Source organism: Chionomys nivalis, chromosome 1, assembly GCF_950005125.1.
Source record: "Chionomys nivalis chromosome 1, mChiNiv1.1, whole genome shotgun sequence".
In the NCBI taxonomy this organism is placed as follows: Eukaryota; Metazoa; Chordata; class Mammalia; order Rodentia; family Cricetidae; genus Chionomys; species Chionomys nivalis.
The window spans coordinates 182,823,061-182,841,828 of record NC_080086.1 but is presented as its reverse complement, the minus strand read 5'-3'; the positions used below and the strand labels follow the sequence as shown (position 1 = coordinate 182,841,828).

Sequence of the window (18,768 nt, the reverse complement as noted above, 5' to 3'; positions counted from 1 at the left end):
CAGGAACAAAGATTTTATATGCCACTAGAACTAAGTTGCTAACAATTTGAACTATATTGTCAAAAATTAGGATGCTATAAACAATCTTACAATGCTTAAGAAATGTATATTATACATACAAAAATTGAGAAGAAAGTACAAATGATACACACCAAAACATCATCTAAACACAAAAGATGATAATTATGGGAGTTATGAGGATCAAAATATGTGACTGTTATTCAAAGAAGTAAGTGCTGAAAGTTAGAAGTATATTCTTCTCTCTAATGATCTTGAATAAAATGGATTAAATTCATCAATCAAAGGAAAAAATTGGCTGAATCAAATTAACACCTGTCTTAGTCATATTCTGCCTAAAAGAAACATTAACAGCCAGAAACATGGATGCAAGAAAGAAAGAAATTTATTCTATATAAGAGTTACAAAAATGTAAGTTTCTGAAAATGGACTTTAAATAGGAAAGAAACAAAAAATGGGAAATTATCAGATGAAGAAAAAATATGATAAGAAATACAGCCTGAAAATATTTAGAACAAAGTTTAATAAAATTAATAGAAAGAAATAATACCCTAAGAATTGATGGTGGCTTGAATAAATTATTTTTGATAATAAATAGAATATTCACAAGGGAGAATAAAATGTCAATGGACTTCAGTAATGCTAACAACTAGACTGAAGAGCACAAAATCAGCCGGGCGGTGGTGGCGCACGCCTTTAATCCCAGCACTCGGGAGGCAGAGACAGGTGGATCTCTGGGAATTCGAGGCCAGCCTGGTCTACAAGAGCTAGTTCCGGGACAGGCACCAAAGCTACAGAGAAACCCTGTCTCGAAAAAACAAAAAAACAAAACAAAAAAAAAAAAAAAAAAAAAAAAAAAAAAGCACCAAATCTTCTACACAAAGGAAATAATTACGTGTTATTCTCAATTAATCATTAAGCACTCTTTAGAGTAGAGGAGTAGAGCAGTGCTTCTCAAACTTCCTATTGCTGTGACCCTTTAATCCAGTTACTCATATTATTGTGACTACCAACCATTGCTATTTCATAACTGTAATGACCACTGTTATGAATTGTAATATAAATATATGATATGTAGGATATCTAATATGCAATCTCTGTGAGGGGTCATCTGTCCACTGAAGGAGTCATGACCCAAAGGTTGATACATTTTAGAGTAGACTATGAGTTAAAGCCACAAATGTTTTAATAAAAATAAGTAATATTATACAAGATACTTGTCTATGGATACCTTAGACTAAAACCATAGACCAATAATATAAGATCACAAGATATCACAAACGCATTATAACTAAGTGGAATATTCTTATAAAATCAGTTAAAAGTGTTTCAGGTAATAGATAATAGAAACATACAATGAATTACAATATTGAGAATCATCTACAAAGTAAGAGAACTGAGTGAAACTTGAAGGCTCTGTAGAGTACTTTTTTTTTTTTCCTGGAAAGGGCCATCACAAATATCTTTTTAGTTCTTGTTGTAGGGGTACAGAAATTGTTCAATAGTAGGGACGTCTGGGCAGCAGAGAGAATAAATAGCTCACATTTATTTGTACTTTGCCATCTTTATATTGTCTCCTCATTGTCACATTATATTGAAATAAGGCAGGCTATCACTGTATTAACCAGTACTTAGAATCTATGAATATTCCATCTGATTTGTGGTAGAGTTACATGTTATTAATTCTAATGATTCACATGCCATAATTGTCATAGATTCACATGCCATAATTGTCATAGAAATTACTGTTTTTAAATGATGTAATTTAAATTTTTACTACAGTAGAGCAAGTTTCACAAAGAATAAGCCAAAAATTAAGCAGAGTTTTTTTTTTTATTGAAATGTCTATAAGAAAATTTTTAACTTGATAGGAGGCAGAATAGATATTACCTGGCATCATTCTGTGGCACATTAATAACTTGATTAATGCATCTACAAATGACATTGAGACACCCTGTTTTATCTCGATATAAGCATGGATAAAATGTTTTAATTTGGAAAAAACAATATTTATGATAGAAGCTATTTATCATCCTTAGGTTGTAGAGAAGAAAATTAATTATGTTCTCAGAATGATTAAAAATAGATTTCACCCAATGCCCTTCCTTGGTTTTAGAAAAGAATGTGCTCAAATAGCTTAATGTACCTATTCTTCATAAATGTGTATATTCACATCATGCAGTGTATCATTACCTAACAAATACATTATATTTGAAGATAATCTGATAAATAAATCAATCTTTACGTTTAAATCAAATAAACAGAGAAAACAGTCATAGTTACTTGAAACACTAAATAAAACATTTTATCATGAAATAAATATTTAAATATGTACTAAAAAACATTTTCAATTTTCCCCAAAGAAATCATCCTAGCATTCCATTATTCAACATTAAATTTGCAAAAAAAATTGGTATTTTTGAGAGTTTTTAAAATAATGACTAAATTAAATTGAAACAACATACCAAGAGCACTTTTTCCATCATTATAAGATAATAATATTTTAATATATGCATTTTTTACTATTTTTACCACTTTTTCTTTTCAATATTTCTCTCTGGTTACACTTGATTGTTAACAAAAGCACACTTTGAATAGGTGTGCTCTTTTTGGACTGTTGAGTATTTACAGAGTTCCTTACTTTACTTTTGAGAAGCTGACATGGTAACTTTGGTATTAATTTTAACCTTTCTTTAAGTTTTTCCAAAGAATATTATTACACAGATGAAAGTATTCAGTGCTTCACAGAATGTCTTAGCTTCCTTCAGCAGGCTTTTACAAGAGAATTCAACCATACTGTGTCACCTTCACTAGGAAGGAAGGAAATAAAAAGGGAAATGTTGAAGGAGGAAAGGAAGAAAAGCAAGGAAGGAAGGAAGGGAGGAAGAGGGAAGAAATAATTGTAAGTGTGGTCAATGGCCCTGATCATTTTGCTCTAAACATTAAAATAAAATAACCTACAATGCAAAACCCATTATGCAATCTCCATTTAGTTTAGAAATATAAGTGATGTTGATTAAAAAAAAAAAGCAGATGGTGACTTTGTGATTATGGATAGTATTCTCTAAAACCTAATTGAAAATGCTTCAGGGGAGAAATATGCAGGTGTACTATATAGTTACTCAATTTACATTTCACCCTGGACAGACATTATGTACATCTATTCTTATATGTGATGGAAAAAATCTTATTTTTACCCTAAAGGTTCAACTGTTGCTGTGGAGGTTGAAATGGAATATTGTGAAAAATCTACACATGTGTATGACTTTGATGATCTCTTAATTAACAGTTATCAATCAAGCAGAAGTGCCTAACATAACTAGAATTACAGAGTAATAGCAAATGGAGTCACACACCAGAAATATGAGAAACAACATAGAACATATTACTACAGAGAGTTTGGGGATTAGAAAGGAGACTCTAATTTGATTCAAAATTTCTTAGATGAATATGAGAAAGCCTGTTAGTTAATGCTTAAGTTTTGTATGCAAAATTTAATCACTGTATCATTAGAAACAGCACATCATTTTTATTGGAATAGGTCTTTCAAATAATTTTATAGTTGAGAAAAATAAATGTTTTTGATTACCTTAAATTTGATTTCATCAAAATACCTAACATTTTTCCTTCACCTTTATATCCCTTGTGTACTCAATGTAGATCATATAAGTACATGTGAAACAAGAAGCTATAAATGTCCTATGAGAAAAAAAATTAAATCCAGATGACACTTCTTTGAGTTTTGACACTTTTAGTAGAAGACAAAAGGTTCAATTTATGAAAATTGGGTTTCTAAGTTAGATAATATGTTACCTGTGTAAAAATCACATTCAAGACAATAAAAGTAAAAAAAAGTCCAACATTGAGGGAATATATTTGCAAGAAAAATGTCTAATACAGATCTGTTTATTTAAAAAATGAAAACAAAGCAACAATAAAGTATATAAAAAAACTAAAAATAGGCAAAAAAGTAAGAGGCTGCTTGTTTGTTTATTGGCCACCCAGACTCTCAAAAGAAGCACACAGACACTGTATTAATTTTTTTTTTTTTTTTTTTTTTTTTTGGTTTTTCGAGACAGGGTTTCTCTGTGGTTTTGGAGCCTGTCCTGGAACTAGCTCTTGTAGACCAGGACCAGGCTGGTCTCGAACTCACAGAGATCCGCCTGCCTCTGCCTCCCGAGAGCGGGGATTAAAGGTGTGCACCACCACCGCCCGGCGACACTGTATTAATTAAATCACTACTTGGCCCTTTAGCTCTATCTTATTGACTGTGATCAATGTTTCTTACACTAAACAATAGATTCATTGATAGTTTTAAGATTGATTCCTGGACAATTGTGTTTGCTCAATTCAAAGGCCAAAACAATAATCTTTTCCCAGATGATCATTGCTATAATTCACACAACTGTATTTTGCTAATGTTATAGTTAAAAACCCCTTAAATGATTTTATGCTAAATTTTACAAATGGCTCTTCCAATGGAAGAACTACATATATGATTAATAAAAAAAAATGTGGAGCGTACCAAGCCTCCTTAAAAGCAACTTATAAAAGTTACAAACAGATCCTGATACAGACGGATCTAACATGATGACACCTAGCTGACCTTTATTAAGGCAAGGTAAAAAAGCCTTTACAATAAATTTTTAAAAAAGACCTGACCTACATATATTTGGGGTCGAGGGTATGTTTGTGCTTTTTTTTCACAGAAAGAAAATAAAAGCTAAACCTGATGATGTTGTAGCTGCAGACGAAACATCTGACTGTTTTAATCTTTGGGATACAGAACTCATTTTGATTAAAACATTAACCCCTCTTCACTTAAGAAGGGGGAAAATTGGGGTTTTAACTGTTGAATGAATTGGTGGTATTTAATAACAACAATGTCTGTCATTGTTCTCTTACTGGAATTGACCTAATGATATTTGTAACTGCTTATAGATGTTGGGAAAAGTTTGACACACCCTGTGAAATGTTTGGGTTTAATGCATATGTTAAAAATTTTAGATTTTGACCCCTTCTCTAACCTACTAACCCACCTCCTCAACCCTGGAACCTTTGGAGCAGGATCTTTGGTAGAAAAAAAATAAGTTAAAACATGTCTCACGACTCTCTGGCCCTCCCTCTTTTTTTTCCTGGTCCTGGGGTGTGCTCTGTTGCCCGATAGGAGGCCATGCTTCAGGTCCCTGTTTGGACGCCACTTGACCCCCAGCAGGTCCTAAGTTATTCCAGGGTCTGAAGAGGCACTATCTGAAAGACATGAGGGGGGGGGGGCACCAAGCAGTATTCTTTTTGTCAAGGCATCCGTTTATTGAAGCAAGTTTCATGTCTTAAATACTCCTCAGAAAGGAGCTAGGGCAAGGTGGAACTGAGGAAAGGGGGAAGGGAAGGAGGGGCTCCGTAGCTAGGCAACTAAGTGGGGCAGTTTGGCAGCTAAGCAGGGCAATTGCAAGGTCAGTGGCTAGAACACCTGCTGTTAGTGATAAGCAGGAAGCCATGAAGAGATTCTGTGGTGCTTTCCAGAGCTTGAGTCTCCTCGGTCAGCACATAATGTTTTGGCTAACTTTAAGTTTTCTTGTCTCAAGACTTTTCCTTCAAGGCCCTGTAAAATGTGAGAAAGGAGAAGCCTGAAATGGCTCCTGACAATTATATATTTGGGCAAACTCAACTAGTGACTGCCAGACCTCAAATGAAAAAAGAAATGAATACAAAACAAAAGAGGATTTTCAGATAATCAATGTAGTCTTTATTATAACTGTCAATATCTAGCATTATACACCATTATATATTTGTACAACTCAAACATTTCACAATACCATATTCTGATATGATGTAATCCATGGACTTGTGTTACTATGTTCCCATGTATACTCATCAATAGCAGCTAATACTCACACAACCCTAGTTAAGAGTACAACAATCCAGGCAGAGGGGTATATCAGCAAGTAGGAAAACACTGTATACCTCTGTACTTTCTACTTAATTTATTTATAAGCATGAGAATGTTTAAAAAATCCAGCCGTTTTTTCATAAGTTGACTATACTCTTCAAACTATATGAAAACCCTTTTTATTTTGCTAGCCAATAAATACTTTTCAACAACAGAGCATATAGCCTTTGCAAAGGCTGATTTTTAACCCATTAACTTATTTGTCCTAAAATGTGACAATATGATATTTTGTCCTAAAATGTGACAATATGATATTCATATTTTTTAAAGAAAAGAAAATAGTAATCTACCTGGGAGGTGGTGGCACACTCAGGAGGCAAAGGTAGGCAGATCTCTGTGAGTTTGAGGCCAGCCTTGCATACAGAGAGTTCCAGGACAGGCCCCAAAGCTACATAGAAACCTTGTCTTGAAAAAAAGCACAAGAAAAGGAGAGAAAAAAGAAAATAGTAATCTATTCTCATAATTAACCATTTAAAATGAGATCTAATATTTTTGCTATTATAATATGAATTTTCATAAATGTAATGCTTATAAAGAGAACATAAAATCAGGACAATAGCCTAAGAAACTAATATTCTTAGTTTACCTGTATTTTTCTCATTTATTTTAAAAATCTTTAAAAATGTATTTGCAATTTTAATTACTTAATTTCCTCTTTCTTTCCTCCTGTAGAACTTATCCTTATTCTCTTTAAAATTAATAGCCTCATTGTAATCATTTGTTTAGTACATATGAACATATATGTTACATGAATTATATGAAATATGCTTCTAAATACATAAGTAGAACCTGTTCAGTTTCTATACTGTTATTTGCATGCGTCTGTTCAGGACTGATTAGTTGCTATAGGATAATCAGTTGGTTTTTCATGGAGGAGGGTCATCTGTCTATCTGTTGCTCTTATTGGTTAATTAATAAAGAAAACTGCTTGACCTGATAGGGCAGAATTTAGATAGGCAGAGTAGACAGAACAGAATGCTGGGAAGAAGGGAAGTGAGGCAGAAGATATAGCTCTCTTCTCCAAGATGGACACTGGTTAAAATCCTTCCTGGTAAGCCACCACCTTGTGGTGCTACACAAAATATTAGAAATGGGTTAATCGAGATGTGAGAATTAGCCGATAAGAGGCTAGAGCTAATGGGCCAAGCAGTGTTTAAAAGAATACAATTTGTGTGTTATTATTTCGGGACATAAGCTAGCCATGCGGCCGGGAGCCAGGGGGCAGGAACGCAGCCCACTGCTCCTTCTACAGGTTTTCCTTCTGTTGCCTCCCTTCTTTATTTTCATTAGAGCCCACTTCCCTTTTCCCTTTTTCTTTTGTGGATGGAGACAAGGAGTCCAGGCACTGTGCCTGGGATGAATTCAATATTTAAAAACATTTTATAATTTAAATATATGATATCAAAAATCAGAAATGAGATGGATTTTTTTAAAGCATGTTTATATTTAAGTTTGAATTAAAAAAAACAGAAATATTGTGGTAAATATCTTTAAGGAAACTGTTCTTGGACACAACAGTGAAATTACATATATGACGTGTCAGTAATTTTTACAGCTTGCACGATATCAGTGTGAACAGATTAGATGGGATCCCACCACTAACAGAGGAATGTTTAGAATTTGAGAGTTGCTAGAAAAGGGAGAGTCAGTTTTCTTTAATGCTGTGATTCTTGGTGGGATGACAACAGTTCAAGGTACTCATTTCCACTCACATTGAAGCAACAACACTGGACTAAATGGAGAACAAAGAAACATCAATGATATATGGATGAACAATAAGGTATGGAAGTTAGAAAAAGTTTGCGCACACATCCAAATAGATTCTTTGAATCTCAAAAAATAATAAATTAATAAAAATTTTATTTTACTAAATTCTGTCAATAGTATATATCCCTCATAAAGAAAGGGCTGTAGTATATTCTGATTAAATGATGAGGGAATTTCATTTAAGTTGTTTTTTTCAATCCATAGTAACAAAAAATTAGTTACTCTTTTCTCTAGGTACTATTGAATAATTTTCAATGAGTACACAAAACATTTTTTACATACAAACCTAAGAACTTTAGACAGTCAAAGGATCAAGCCATTTTGTAATAGACTAATTACTTTCTCTCTCTCTCTCTGTCATCTGTCTGTCTCTCTCATACATGCACATACACATGTGCAATCTACTAATTAGAGAAATATCTTACAACTTTCAACTTTAGATTGATTTCATTCTTGAAGTCACAAAAGTAATTTTAAATGATTTGTCAGACATCCAGTTTTACCAAGTCCTTGATATTATATTTAAATCATATTTTTCTCATCACTAGCAATTAAGATACTTATTTTCAGACTGGTATATGATTTATATCTTAATCAATATTCACAGCAACATTCAAGTTTCTGAATGTTCCAAGGTTAATAAATGGCTTTTAAACTAATTAAAATGTTCCATAATGAAAAACAGCCTTCCATGCCTTGGTAAAGTTTAACAAAGGTCACAGAGAAAATATTTGCTGTTGATTTCCTTTTCACATGTCTGAGAGAAGCCAAGAACTCCATAGAGAGTTGCACAATCATTAAATACAAAATGGCTTCTGAAACACATTGCTTTTGGGAAGATTATAGTGTCATCATGTATGTATGCAAAAAATATTTTATAACTTTGGGATATTAGATATCCTTCCTAATTCATGTTATTTCTGTATATTTACATAGAAAATTATATCAAAATGTATATAACTATTTTTACTTTCCTATCATATTTAATATTTAATAAATAAAATTTTAAGAATTTTTATGGAAAATAAGATTCCTTTCTCATACATTATAACTTCCCCTCACTATTCTCCACTCAGATCTGCCCGGCTTCTCCCCCTTCTGGATTTACTCACTTTATGTCACTCATTACAAAAGAACAGGATTCTTGCTCGAGGGTAGTGGCACAAGCCTTTAATTGAGCACTCAGGAGGCAGAGGCAAGCAGATTTCTTTGATTTGTGACCAGACTGATCTACAGAGCAAGTGCCAGGACAGGCTCTAAAGATACACAGAGAAACTCTATCTCTTAAAAAAATAAAGTAATTAATTAAAGAGAAAAGAACAGAACTCTAAGAGATAAGAATCAAATATGGTAAAATTAAAGTATAAAAGATGAAGGAAAACTTGCCAAATGAAGTTGGACATTAAAGTCAATAGGAGAAAAAGAGGAGTTCCAAGAGCAGGCAATAGAACCAAAGATCCACTCAATCTCAAAAATCAAGATTCCCATATAATACAGGCATATATATTAGACCAGCGCTTCCTGCTTCAGTTTTTGTGAGCTCATATGTACTTTGCTTAGTTGATTCAGAGGGATATGTTTTCCTGGTGTCTTTCATCCCTTCTGACTCTTAGAATTTCTCCATCTTCTCTTCTACAGAATTCCTTGAGCTCTCAGGAGAAAGACTTGATGGAGACCTCCCATCTAGACTCTATGAATAATGTCTGGCTGTGAGATTCTGCATACATTTCTATCTTCTGCCAGAGGAAATCTCTTTGATAATAACTATATAAGGCACTGATCTATGAGTATAGTGGGGTATTATTAGGAATCATTTTATTGATTTTTTTTAATTTTAGAGCAGTAGTATTTAGTTTTGCCCTTGATATCTGGGCATCCTATCTCTCCAGTTTAGTTAACCAAGCATTATTGAGTATGAGTGCCTTCTTATGGAGTGGGACTCAAGTCAAACCAGGTACAGATTGGCTATTCCCAAAAGCTCAGTACTGCCATTTTCTTAGCATATATATTAGGCAGGACAGACTGTGAGTCAAAGATTTTGTGAAAGAGTTAGTGTTCATAATTGTCTTTGGTAGCCTGCATAGTACCTTCCCACATCAAAGAGACTATAATGAACGGGCAAAGATTTCATGTTGGAAACAGCTCAACTGCTTCATGTTTAATGAGTTAGGTGTATGTTGTCCTCATCACTGTAACTGCTGTCAGTTTGTAAAGAGCAAACTAGTGTTTTAGCAATAGCCTGGATTGCTTGGAGATTTCCATGGGACCCATTTTGCCAATAACTCAATTAAATGCATCCCAGTATCTCTATTGAAAGCCCTGCCTGGCTATAAAAGAGAGTCAACTGGGACTGTTTCCTCCATGACTGAGATGCTCGTCTTCATAGATTCCAGAAAGTTTCCACTACGAGGTTTCCACACCACCACCCTTGTGACTACTGGTGTAGGAGCTTCTTCTGTTTGTGTGTTACTTTCATTGGTTGAATAAAGAGACTACCTTGGCCTTTTGAGAGGGCAGCCCTTAGGTGGGCGGAGCAGATAGAACAGAATTCTGGGATCAAGAATGCATTGTAGCAGACGCCATGCTTCTCCTGGCCAAGATGGACCTTAGTTAGACTCATGCCTGTAAGCCATAGTCAAGTGGTGATACATATTAATAGAGATGGGTTAATCAAGATGTGAGAGTTAGCCAATAAGAGGCTAGAGCTAATGGGCCAGGCGGTGTTTAAATGTATACAGTTTCTGTGTAATTATTTCGTGTTAAGCTAGCCATAAAAATATCTGCTATAGGAAGAGTTAATCTTGAGTCTCACCCAGGAGAGATAGTGAACTTGAGACCCTCTTTGTGGATCAGAGGCTCCAGATGACTGTTGCTTGTTCATTTCAGAATCTTTCCCATTTGGTACTACTAGATATTGGAATTGTCTAATCTGACATTTTGCCTTCTTTCTGCTTCTTGCTATTTATTCTTTGATTCCTGCTTTCTGTGTAGTGGGTAAAGTCTATTGTTTACAGTAAAATTTCATTCTTTCATTGAATCCTGAAGAGTGGTGTAATAGTATTGTGAAATTTTGATGTTCATTTGTCTTTAATACTCAAGAAAGCAACTGAGGTGATGACTAACACTAATTCAGCATATTTTTATGACATTGTCTCCAAACCTCCTTCATTAATTGCCTGGAAAGGAATGATTTCCAAAATTCTTTGAATATTTGACAGATAAAAGTATTTGTATACTTAGAAATCTTCTGTTAATTCTGTTTGTGATTTGATAATTTGGAACCAAGAAGCATTCTACCATTGTTCCAAGGCTGTGTTTTAGTAGTCTTAATTTTTATTCATCTGTTTTCTTTCAGTTAAAACTCACTAATCAAAAGAATTTGAATTTCCAATACCAGACTATTGGGTAACTATTGTTTAATGATATTATATTTTAAAATCAGTATTTCTTAGTGGCCAAATATGTATACTTACTTCAGTATAACACAGAATTATTCAGTAGTAGTTTAATGAGAAAAGACAAAACAAACAAACAAACAAATGGAGCTGTTGTGTTTACAGAAGATGATCGCTCTGCTCACAAGTCGTGGCTACTCGGTACCTATCTCAGCATAGGGTTTTTGTTTATATAACTTAGGAGGGTGATATAACTGCATTAGAATACTTGTCTAGTATATTCAAAGGCCTGCACTGGCATCCCAGCAACTCTGCTCATCAACATAAAGAAACAATGACTTGTAAAATTTCTTACATTGTTAAATTTAATACCATCAGGAAATTTATTGGCATGTGAACAAAAAATTTTCTGCTTATACAAAGATGTACTTAAGGGCTAGTATTGATTATATATGCCCTGATTCAACCAGTGTCTACATATCTCTCAGAGGAGGGAAGTTTAGCTCCTATTAGCTTTATGACATCCATTTCTCAGATCCAGCTTCGTAATTTTAATTAAATTTTGGATTAACTTTACATCTATCTCACTTAGCCATATTATATTTACAAAATTCTTGTATATGTAAAAGGCAATCTCAAAGTCATATGAACTAGAGATTTTAATCTCAATTAGAATGTGACTGTCATGTGTCTATTTTTAAGTAGCTGACTGTAGCAATAATTTTCTTTTTTTAAAAAAGGGTATATCTCTTTTAGCGGGACCCATCCACATGGGATGACCTCACACACACCAAGACTGTGATGAAGGAGGCCCGGGCCATCATTGGGAATACTGCACATACATGAGTAATCATTTTTATGCCAACAGGTGTATGTGCAAGAAGATCATCATTATCCCCATCAAGAAATCTGGCATTAAGGTAGCCATGTATATCATGTATTTGGTGAAGAGAATTCAGAAAGGCCCTGAGAGGGGTAACTCTATCAAGCTGAAGGAGGAAGAGAGAAAAAATAGACATTCCTGAGGTCTCAGCCCTTACTCTGGAGATCGTTGAGGTAGATCCTGGCACCAAGGGGATGCTGAAGCTTCTGGTCTTCGGCAGTCTCTCCAACCTGCAGGTCACTCAGCCTACAGTTGGGATGAATTGCAAAACATGATGTGGAGCCATTTGAGCCTGTTCTGTCATATTTTCATTAAACCTGAAAGCAACAACAAAAACAACAAAAAAACAGAGATAGTTAATGGTTTGACCTGATATATTACATCCATATCCTGAGTATGGACATGACCTTAGAGAAAAGATAAAATAGATTTTAATATCAATAAAAGAGATATTGTTTTAAATTATAAATATACATGATCACAAGGCCCACCTACAACATGTTTTCATAAATTATCCCAATAAAAGAATATCTTTACCATTCCCATACAAATATAAAGTATATGATTTCACTAAGGTTAGGTTTTATTTATTTATTTATTTATTTATTTATTTATTTATTACTTTTCTTTATTAAAAACAGACTCTTTTTGTAAACAATATATTCTGATTATAGCTTCACCTTCCAACAGGCAAACATGACAAAATAAAATATAATAAGATGAAGCAAATCTTTCATATAGAATTTGGACACAGCAGCCCAAACGGAGCAAAAGAGTTCTAAGAGCAGACAAAAAAGTCAGAGACTGATTCTCATAATCAGATGTCCCATAAAAATATTAAGTTTACACACACACACACACACACACACACACACACACACATATACATATATGCGCTATATGCCCAGGACCTGGTTCTTTTGGTGTCTTCCATACCCTCTGGCACTTACAATCTTCTGCCTCATCTTCCACAGAATTCTGTGAATTCTGAGTTGGGGTACTCTAATTCATGGCCAATTATTGTCTTAGTTGTTGTTACATTCAAGCACACACACACACACACACACACACACACACACATATATATATATATACATACATATATATACACACACACACATACAAACATATTGCATACATTTCTGGATTTTTACTGATTTTTATTTAGCTCTACATTTTTCTCTGCTCACCTCCCTGTCTCTCCTCTCCCCCTTAACCCTCCACAAGGTCCCCATGCTCCCAATTTACTCAGGAGATACTGTCTTTTTTTACTTCCCATGTAGATTAGACCTATGTAAGTCAATTATCACATGCACTCACTCATAAGTGGTTTTTAAACATAAAGCAAAGAAAACCAGACTTACAAATCACAACCCTAAAGAACTTAGACAACAATGAGGATACTAAGAGAGACTTACATATTCTGTATCTTAGGCTTGTTCTGCCTCTTTTACCATGTCCCTTGAGACTTGGGTATACTGGTTGTTTTTTAGAAGTGTCTAGTGGTACTGGACTCTACAGCTCTGAATTTTGATTGGTTGTGCTTTTCTCTAATGATCTTTTGTTGCAGTGAGAAGTTTCTTTGATATGGGGTGTACACTGTATTCATTTGTGGGTATAAGGACAAAGATTTATAATGTATTTAGTATTCTGGTTTAGTAAAGTAGCAAATGTAGTTTCTCCTTCAAGATTTATGATTTCAATAGCCCAGGGTATTTTGCTATCTTTTCCTTACACAACATGATTTCCTTTTGTTGAGTAGGCAGTAAGTACAATTAGAAAGCTGTTGGTCACCACCAACATATGCTCACCACTACTGTACCCTTATGGCCACCAATCAGTGTTGGTCATTTTTGTGGCTCATAGACATCTTAGCTAGGTAGGGCTGTTGGTTGTTTCTTTATTTTGGAAGCTGGTGCTACACCATCTGGTGCCATAAAAACAAATCAGTATAGAAGAAGCATTGTTCCAGTTATGGAGCCTTTGGGCCCTGAGTATAAACTGTCAGTATCTTTAGCACAAAAAGTTTAACTTCTACTTCTGGGGACCAAGCAAGAGCAGCAGCGATATTTCTGTAATGTTCTAGGTTTTTCTTGGACAACTCTGACTAACAACACAAAAGAGTGTTTTCATGCCTGGTATTGAGATTTCGTTTGATAGATTTTGCTCCTGGAGTGGGCTTTGTCCACCCAGATGAGAAAATTCAATTTCCATTATATATTCACATACATCCTTATGTGTATTATACTTTTATTTTTAGGTATATAATTAGTAACTTAATTCCTTAAGAACTTTCAGATATCTTTATTGTTATTTTATTCTCTTTCCTCCGCTTCCTTATTTATTTCCATCACATTTTTAAGAGCTTCTCCTTACCCATTATAATATCCTTTTAATTCTTTTTACTAAAAATTTATAATTGTTTTAGGTCAATTTATTACAGTGTTGACTATGCATTTTCATCTACAAGTTTTGCTTTCATTGTCCATTTTAGGTATAGCTTAATATAACATTTCCTCATATAAGGGCACATGAAATGATAACCTCCAGTCATTCTTTCATGTTTGGTGTTTGATATGGAATTTATTACTGCTCACTCTCTTGACCTTGACACACAAAGTGAGCAAAATGGGAGTAATTTCCAGATAGAGAGAAGATGAGGTTCATAGAATGCTGTTTTTAAAGAGTGGTAGAAACAGCTGTATTTAGATCATCCTGTAAGAAGGAGAGCAAAAGTTGTAACAAGACTGTCTTCTGAAGGAGGGGTCAGTTTTCTGAGTCTTCTGAAATAGTACAGTGAGATAACAGCCTATTGAGGGAGGGATTTAAGAATGAGACAAATGCAATTCGATATGTTTTTCAGTTCATATCATTTCAAAGGATATTTCTTCATAATTCAATATGCTTCCACTAATGTTAGATGATTTCTAAGATTCTCTGATAAAATATTTAGCATTTCATATTTGTTATTGCAAACAATACAAATTCAGATTTATATAACAATTCTATCCAATCAAACTACTTAAAATGATAAGGCAATCTTACATGGACATCTTACAGGCAGCTACAAAAAATCCTTAGAACGATATTTAATATAGAATTATATAGAGACAAAGTCAAGAAGTTACCATATTAAATACGGACAGTAGGGAATATTTCTTTAGGAAACCAATTGGGGACTATATGACAGTATATTGATCTTCATGTAACAGCATTTTTGAAAGAGAAAAGAAGAGAAACTTTATTTCTGAATTGATCTCAGTATGGTAACATTCATCAATATAAATAAAGTAGAGCAAATTTGAATCAGCAGTAGAAGTTAAACTTTAGCCTATAGAGATGGATTAAATATAGGACATCTAAATGTCAACCTTTAGGGACATTTGACTTTGGTAGTTATTGTTTTAGCTGTTTAATCATGAACTTTAGTGTTCTTATGTAGAATGTCTTTGTCTTATTTATTTTTAAATTGTTCTCTTAAGTAATGAGTGTGATGATCCAATTTAAAGCTAAAAATATACACCTTTCTTCAGTAAATTAAGTATTAGAATCTCAAATCTCCTCTTACTAGTCTATGAAATTAAAGGATCAAACATTTCTCTATACTTTGTACAATATAAACCATTGCAAAATCAAGAAATAGATTCTTCTCTAGTAATGAGGTATTGACATGTTTTCAAACTCAAACATCATTCTAATTGATTTAATTACCATGATCATATGATAATATTACTTTAGTTTTGTTGTATTTTTCAGTATTTGATATAAATTGTCCCGAGTCAAAAATATAGAAATAAAATAATGGAAAGCTTATGTAAATATTTGTAGCATAAGTAATATATAACCTGAGCCTGTACATGTATCCCATTAATTAATAGTCCACACATATTATAATAACTTTTTACTAAGTGGTGCAATGATGAAAAAACAAGTGAGTATATTGTATTTAACATGAGTAAGGATTGATTCAGAATCTTGCAAAGGTCAAAAGTCGAAAGATTAACAACTACAGAAGAATTTGCCTCAGGAGACTTAAGTGCAGTATTGATATTGTCTGAATAACTAAAAAGATAGCCCAGATGATGTGTGAACTATAGAAAATTTATCTTCAAATTAAAAGGAAGTGAGTGTGGGGGGGTGTTTGCATGCATGTGCAGGTACATGCATGTATGCACTTAGGAGATCAATTTCTTACATTTTAGTTTTGACCCTTTTTCTCTTTGGAAAGCAAAATTACAAATTTTCCATGAGCAGATGCTCACGTATGTAAAGTTAGTTGAGTATTAAAGGAAAGATGTAGTATGTGTGGCATCTAGAGGGTCAGATGATGGAAGGGTAAGCTGATTCCACATAGAATCTGGTTTCCACTGTACATTGGAAACTGCCGAGAGGTAAAGTTGAAAGACTCAGTGTGGAACATTGAGAAGATTGCAGCATTAGAGAGTCAACAATGTCTTTCTGATCTGGAGGAGAAAGTCTGATCATATCCCTTTGTACCAAGCAATGAGGACAGAAAAAAACAGATTTTACATTGCTTCCTAAATTGCTGTTTCTTTGAAAATGGAAAATAAGTCAAAGAATCAAAATCTTACCTTTTATCAGTAATATGAAAAATAATGTGTTGTGGGTTTTGAATGGAACCTTTAAACACAAAGTATTTGAGTGTCAGCATTTCATTTTCTCATATAACAAATATAGGTCAACACTCTGCCAAATACCTAAAGAACACAAGTCAATAACTTTTCTTACTCCCCAGTTTTTAATCTTAATATTTATTGAAAAACCTAGTTTGTAAAAAAATCAAATAAGTAAGTCTATTCATAAATGTAAAGCATTTTGAAAAATAATTTTAACCATTGTTTAATATTGTTTTTCTAATTTTTTTCTTATTAATTATCCACAGAAATGCATAATTCTTTTTTTTTTTTTGTAACCAAAACTTTAATCCCAAGGACTCTCACAAACATATTACAAATGACAGCATGAAAAAGAAATCTTGCACAGTAACTCAAAGGTTCAGCTCTACAGTGTACCCTTAAACCAACTGGTAACTTAGTCTTCCATTTCCAAATAAAGAATGTTACAAACAGCTTCCTCCATAGATGGCAATCAGTGAGGAACCGCTTTCAAAGGCTTCAGAGTGCAGTTCCCACCCTTTCCCTGTTAACTTGTGTTAACAGCAGCTTTTACAGACTGCTTGTCATTTCACCCACAGCTCCAGACTGTAATCCAGCTAATAAACTAGTTTTGTCAATTTCCATCAGTGGTTTATCATTAGTACATCACACTTTAACTGGGCAGGATCTAGGTTTATTTCAGTCTATGAAAAACTAAAGTTCAAAGCAAATTCAATCTTGCTTAAGGGAACATGAACAGCTAAAACATCTTAAAAATGCACCAAGCTTATGAAGTCTCAAACAAAACTTGAATTTCCTGTACATACTCCTGTCAAATGAAGTTACTTCCTGTACACCACTTCTTTTGCAAACTGGTCTTCTACTTCCTTTCATTTGACCTAGATCAGCTACGAGACCTAGAGAAAGATCGAGACAGCTTGTGGTTTCTCTCACGAGACAGAGACCTCTCTCTTCTCCTATCTCTAGAAAGTGACCTGCTCCGGCTTCGAGAGAAGCTTCTCCTTCTTGGAGATCTTCGCCGAGGTGGAGGACTCCTCCTACGGTAATCATCTCGAGGGCGACGACCCCAAGAGGGAGGGGGGCCACGATTCCGACTTCTTTTCTCACCGTTCGACAGCTCCACTCTTACTCGGCAGCCACATAGTGTTCTTCCATCTAGCTCTGGGACAGCGTCAGCAGCATCTCGGGGATCCTCAAATTCAACGAAAGCAAAGCCAGGAGGGTTTCGAGCAACCCACACACTTCGGAGCGGTCCATAATAGCCAAATGCCCGTTCTAATTCAGTCTTGTTCCCATTGTTTCCAAGATTACCTACATACACCTTACAATCTAATGGACAGGAATCACGATGCATTTCGAGATCCTGGGTTCGAGAACCGCAGCTCAAATCCCAACACTCCGACGAGGCCCACCCGCACCCTCCGCGATATGCTTCCGCAGATGCTCTCAATGCCCTGGCGTCCACGAAATGGCGGGAAATACATAATTCTTATTTTAATTTTTTTGCTCTTATTGAGCTATACAGTCCACTACCACTACCTTTCCTTTCTTTTGTCTCCCCTTCAACCCTCTCCTGTGGCCCTCACACTCCCAATTTACTCGTGAGATCTTGTCTTTTTCTTCTTCCTATATAGATCCATGCATATCTCTCTTAATGTACTTTTTGCTTTCTAGGTTCTCTTGGGTTGTGGACTGTAGGCTGTTTTTTCTTTGCTTTATGTCTAAAAACCACTTATAAGTGAGTACATATTATATTTGTCATCCATGGTCTGGGTTACCTCACTATATCAAATTTAATATTTTGATAATTAAAAAGCAAACTATATCACACTGATCTTTTAATTACCATAGTCAGTTCTGCAAACTGCATGTTGTAAATCTATAATTGTTTGAATCATTGGCTGACTAAAAATGCAGAAATAAAAATGAGAGAAAGTAATAAATATATATTTTATTTATTGAGATTTCCCCTGAGAATTTTTTTACAATTTTTTTAATCCCATTACTAGAATACAGTAGCAGAATTTGATGGTTGGAATATAAAAGTAGCTGCACATTGAAAAGGTGCACCCCCAAAAGGAGAAAAAAATAGTAAATAGTAAAATACACAATTTTATC

At 34.2% G+C, this 18,768-nt stretch overlaps 1 protein-coding gene and 1 pseudogene across 1 annotated transcript; one reads left to right on the top strand and one right to left on the bottom strand.

Annotated features, from left to right (window-relative positions):
* The first annotated feature begins 11,298 nt into the window (after positions 1-11,298).
* On the top strand, positions 11,299-12,288 carry LOC130863119 (40S ribosomal protein S17-like; annotated as a pseudogene).
* A 4,862-nt stretch (positions 12,289-17,150) lies between these two features.
* LOC130881371 (serine/arginine-rich splicing factor 3-like) lies at positions 17,151-18,108 on the bottom strand. The gene has a single exon (XM_057780944.1). The coding sequence runs from the start codon at positions 18,002-18,004 to the stop codon at positions 17,534-17,536; it is 471 nt and encodes a 156-aa protein (XP_057636927.1). The 5' UTR covers positions 18,005-18,108; the 3' UTR covers positions 17,151-17,533.
* Between the last annotated feature and the right edge of the window lie 660 nt (positions 18,109-18,768).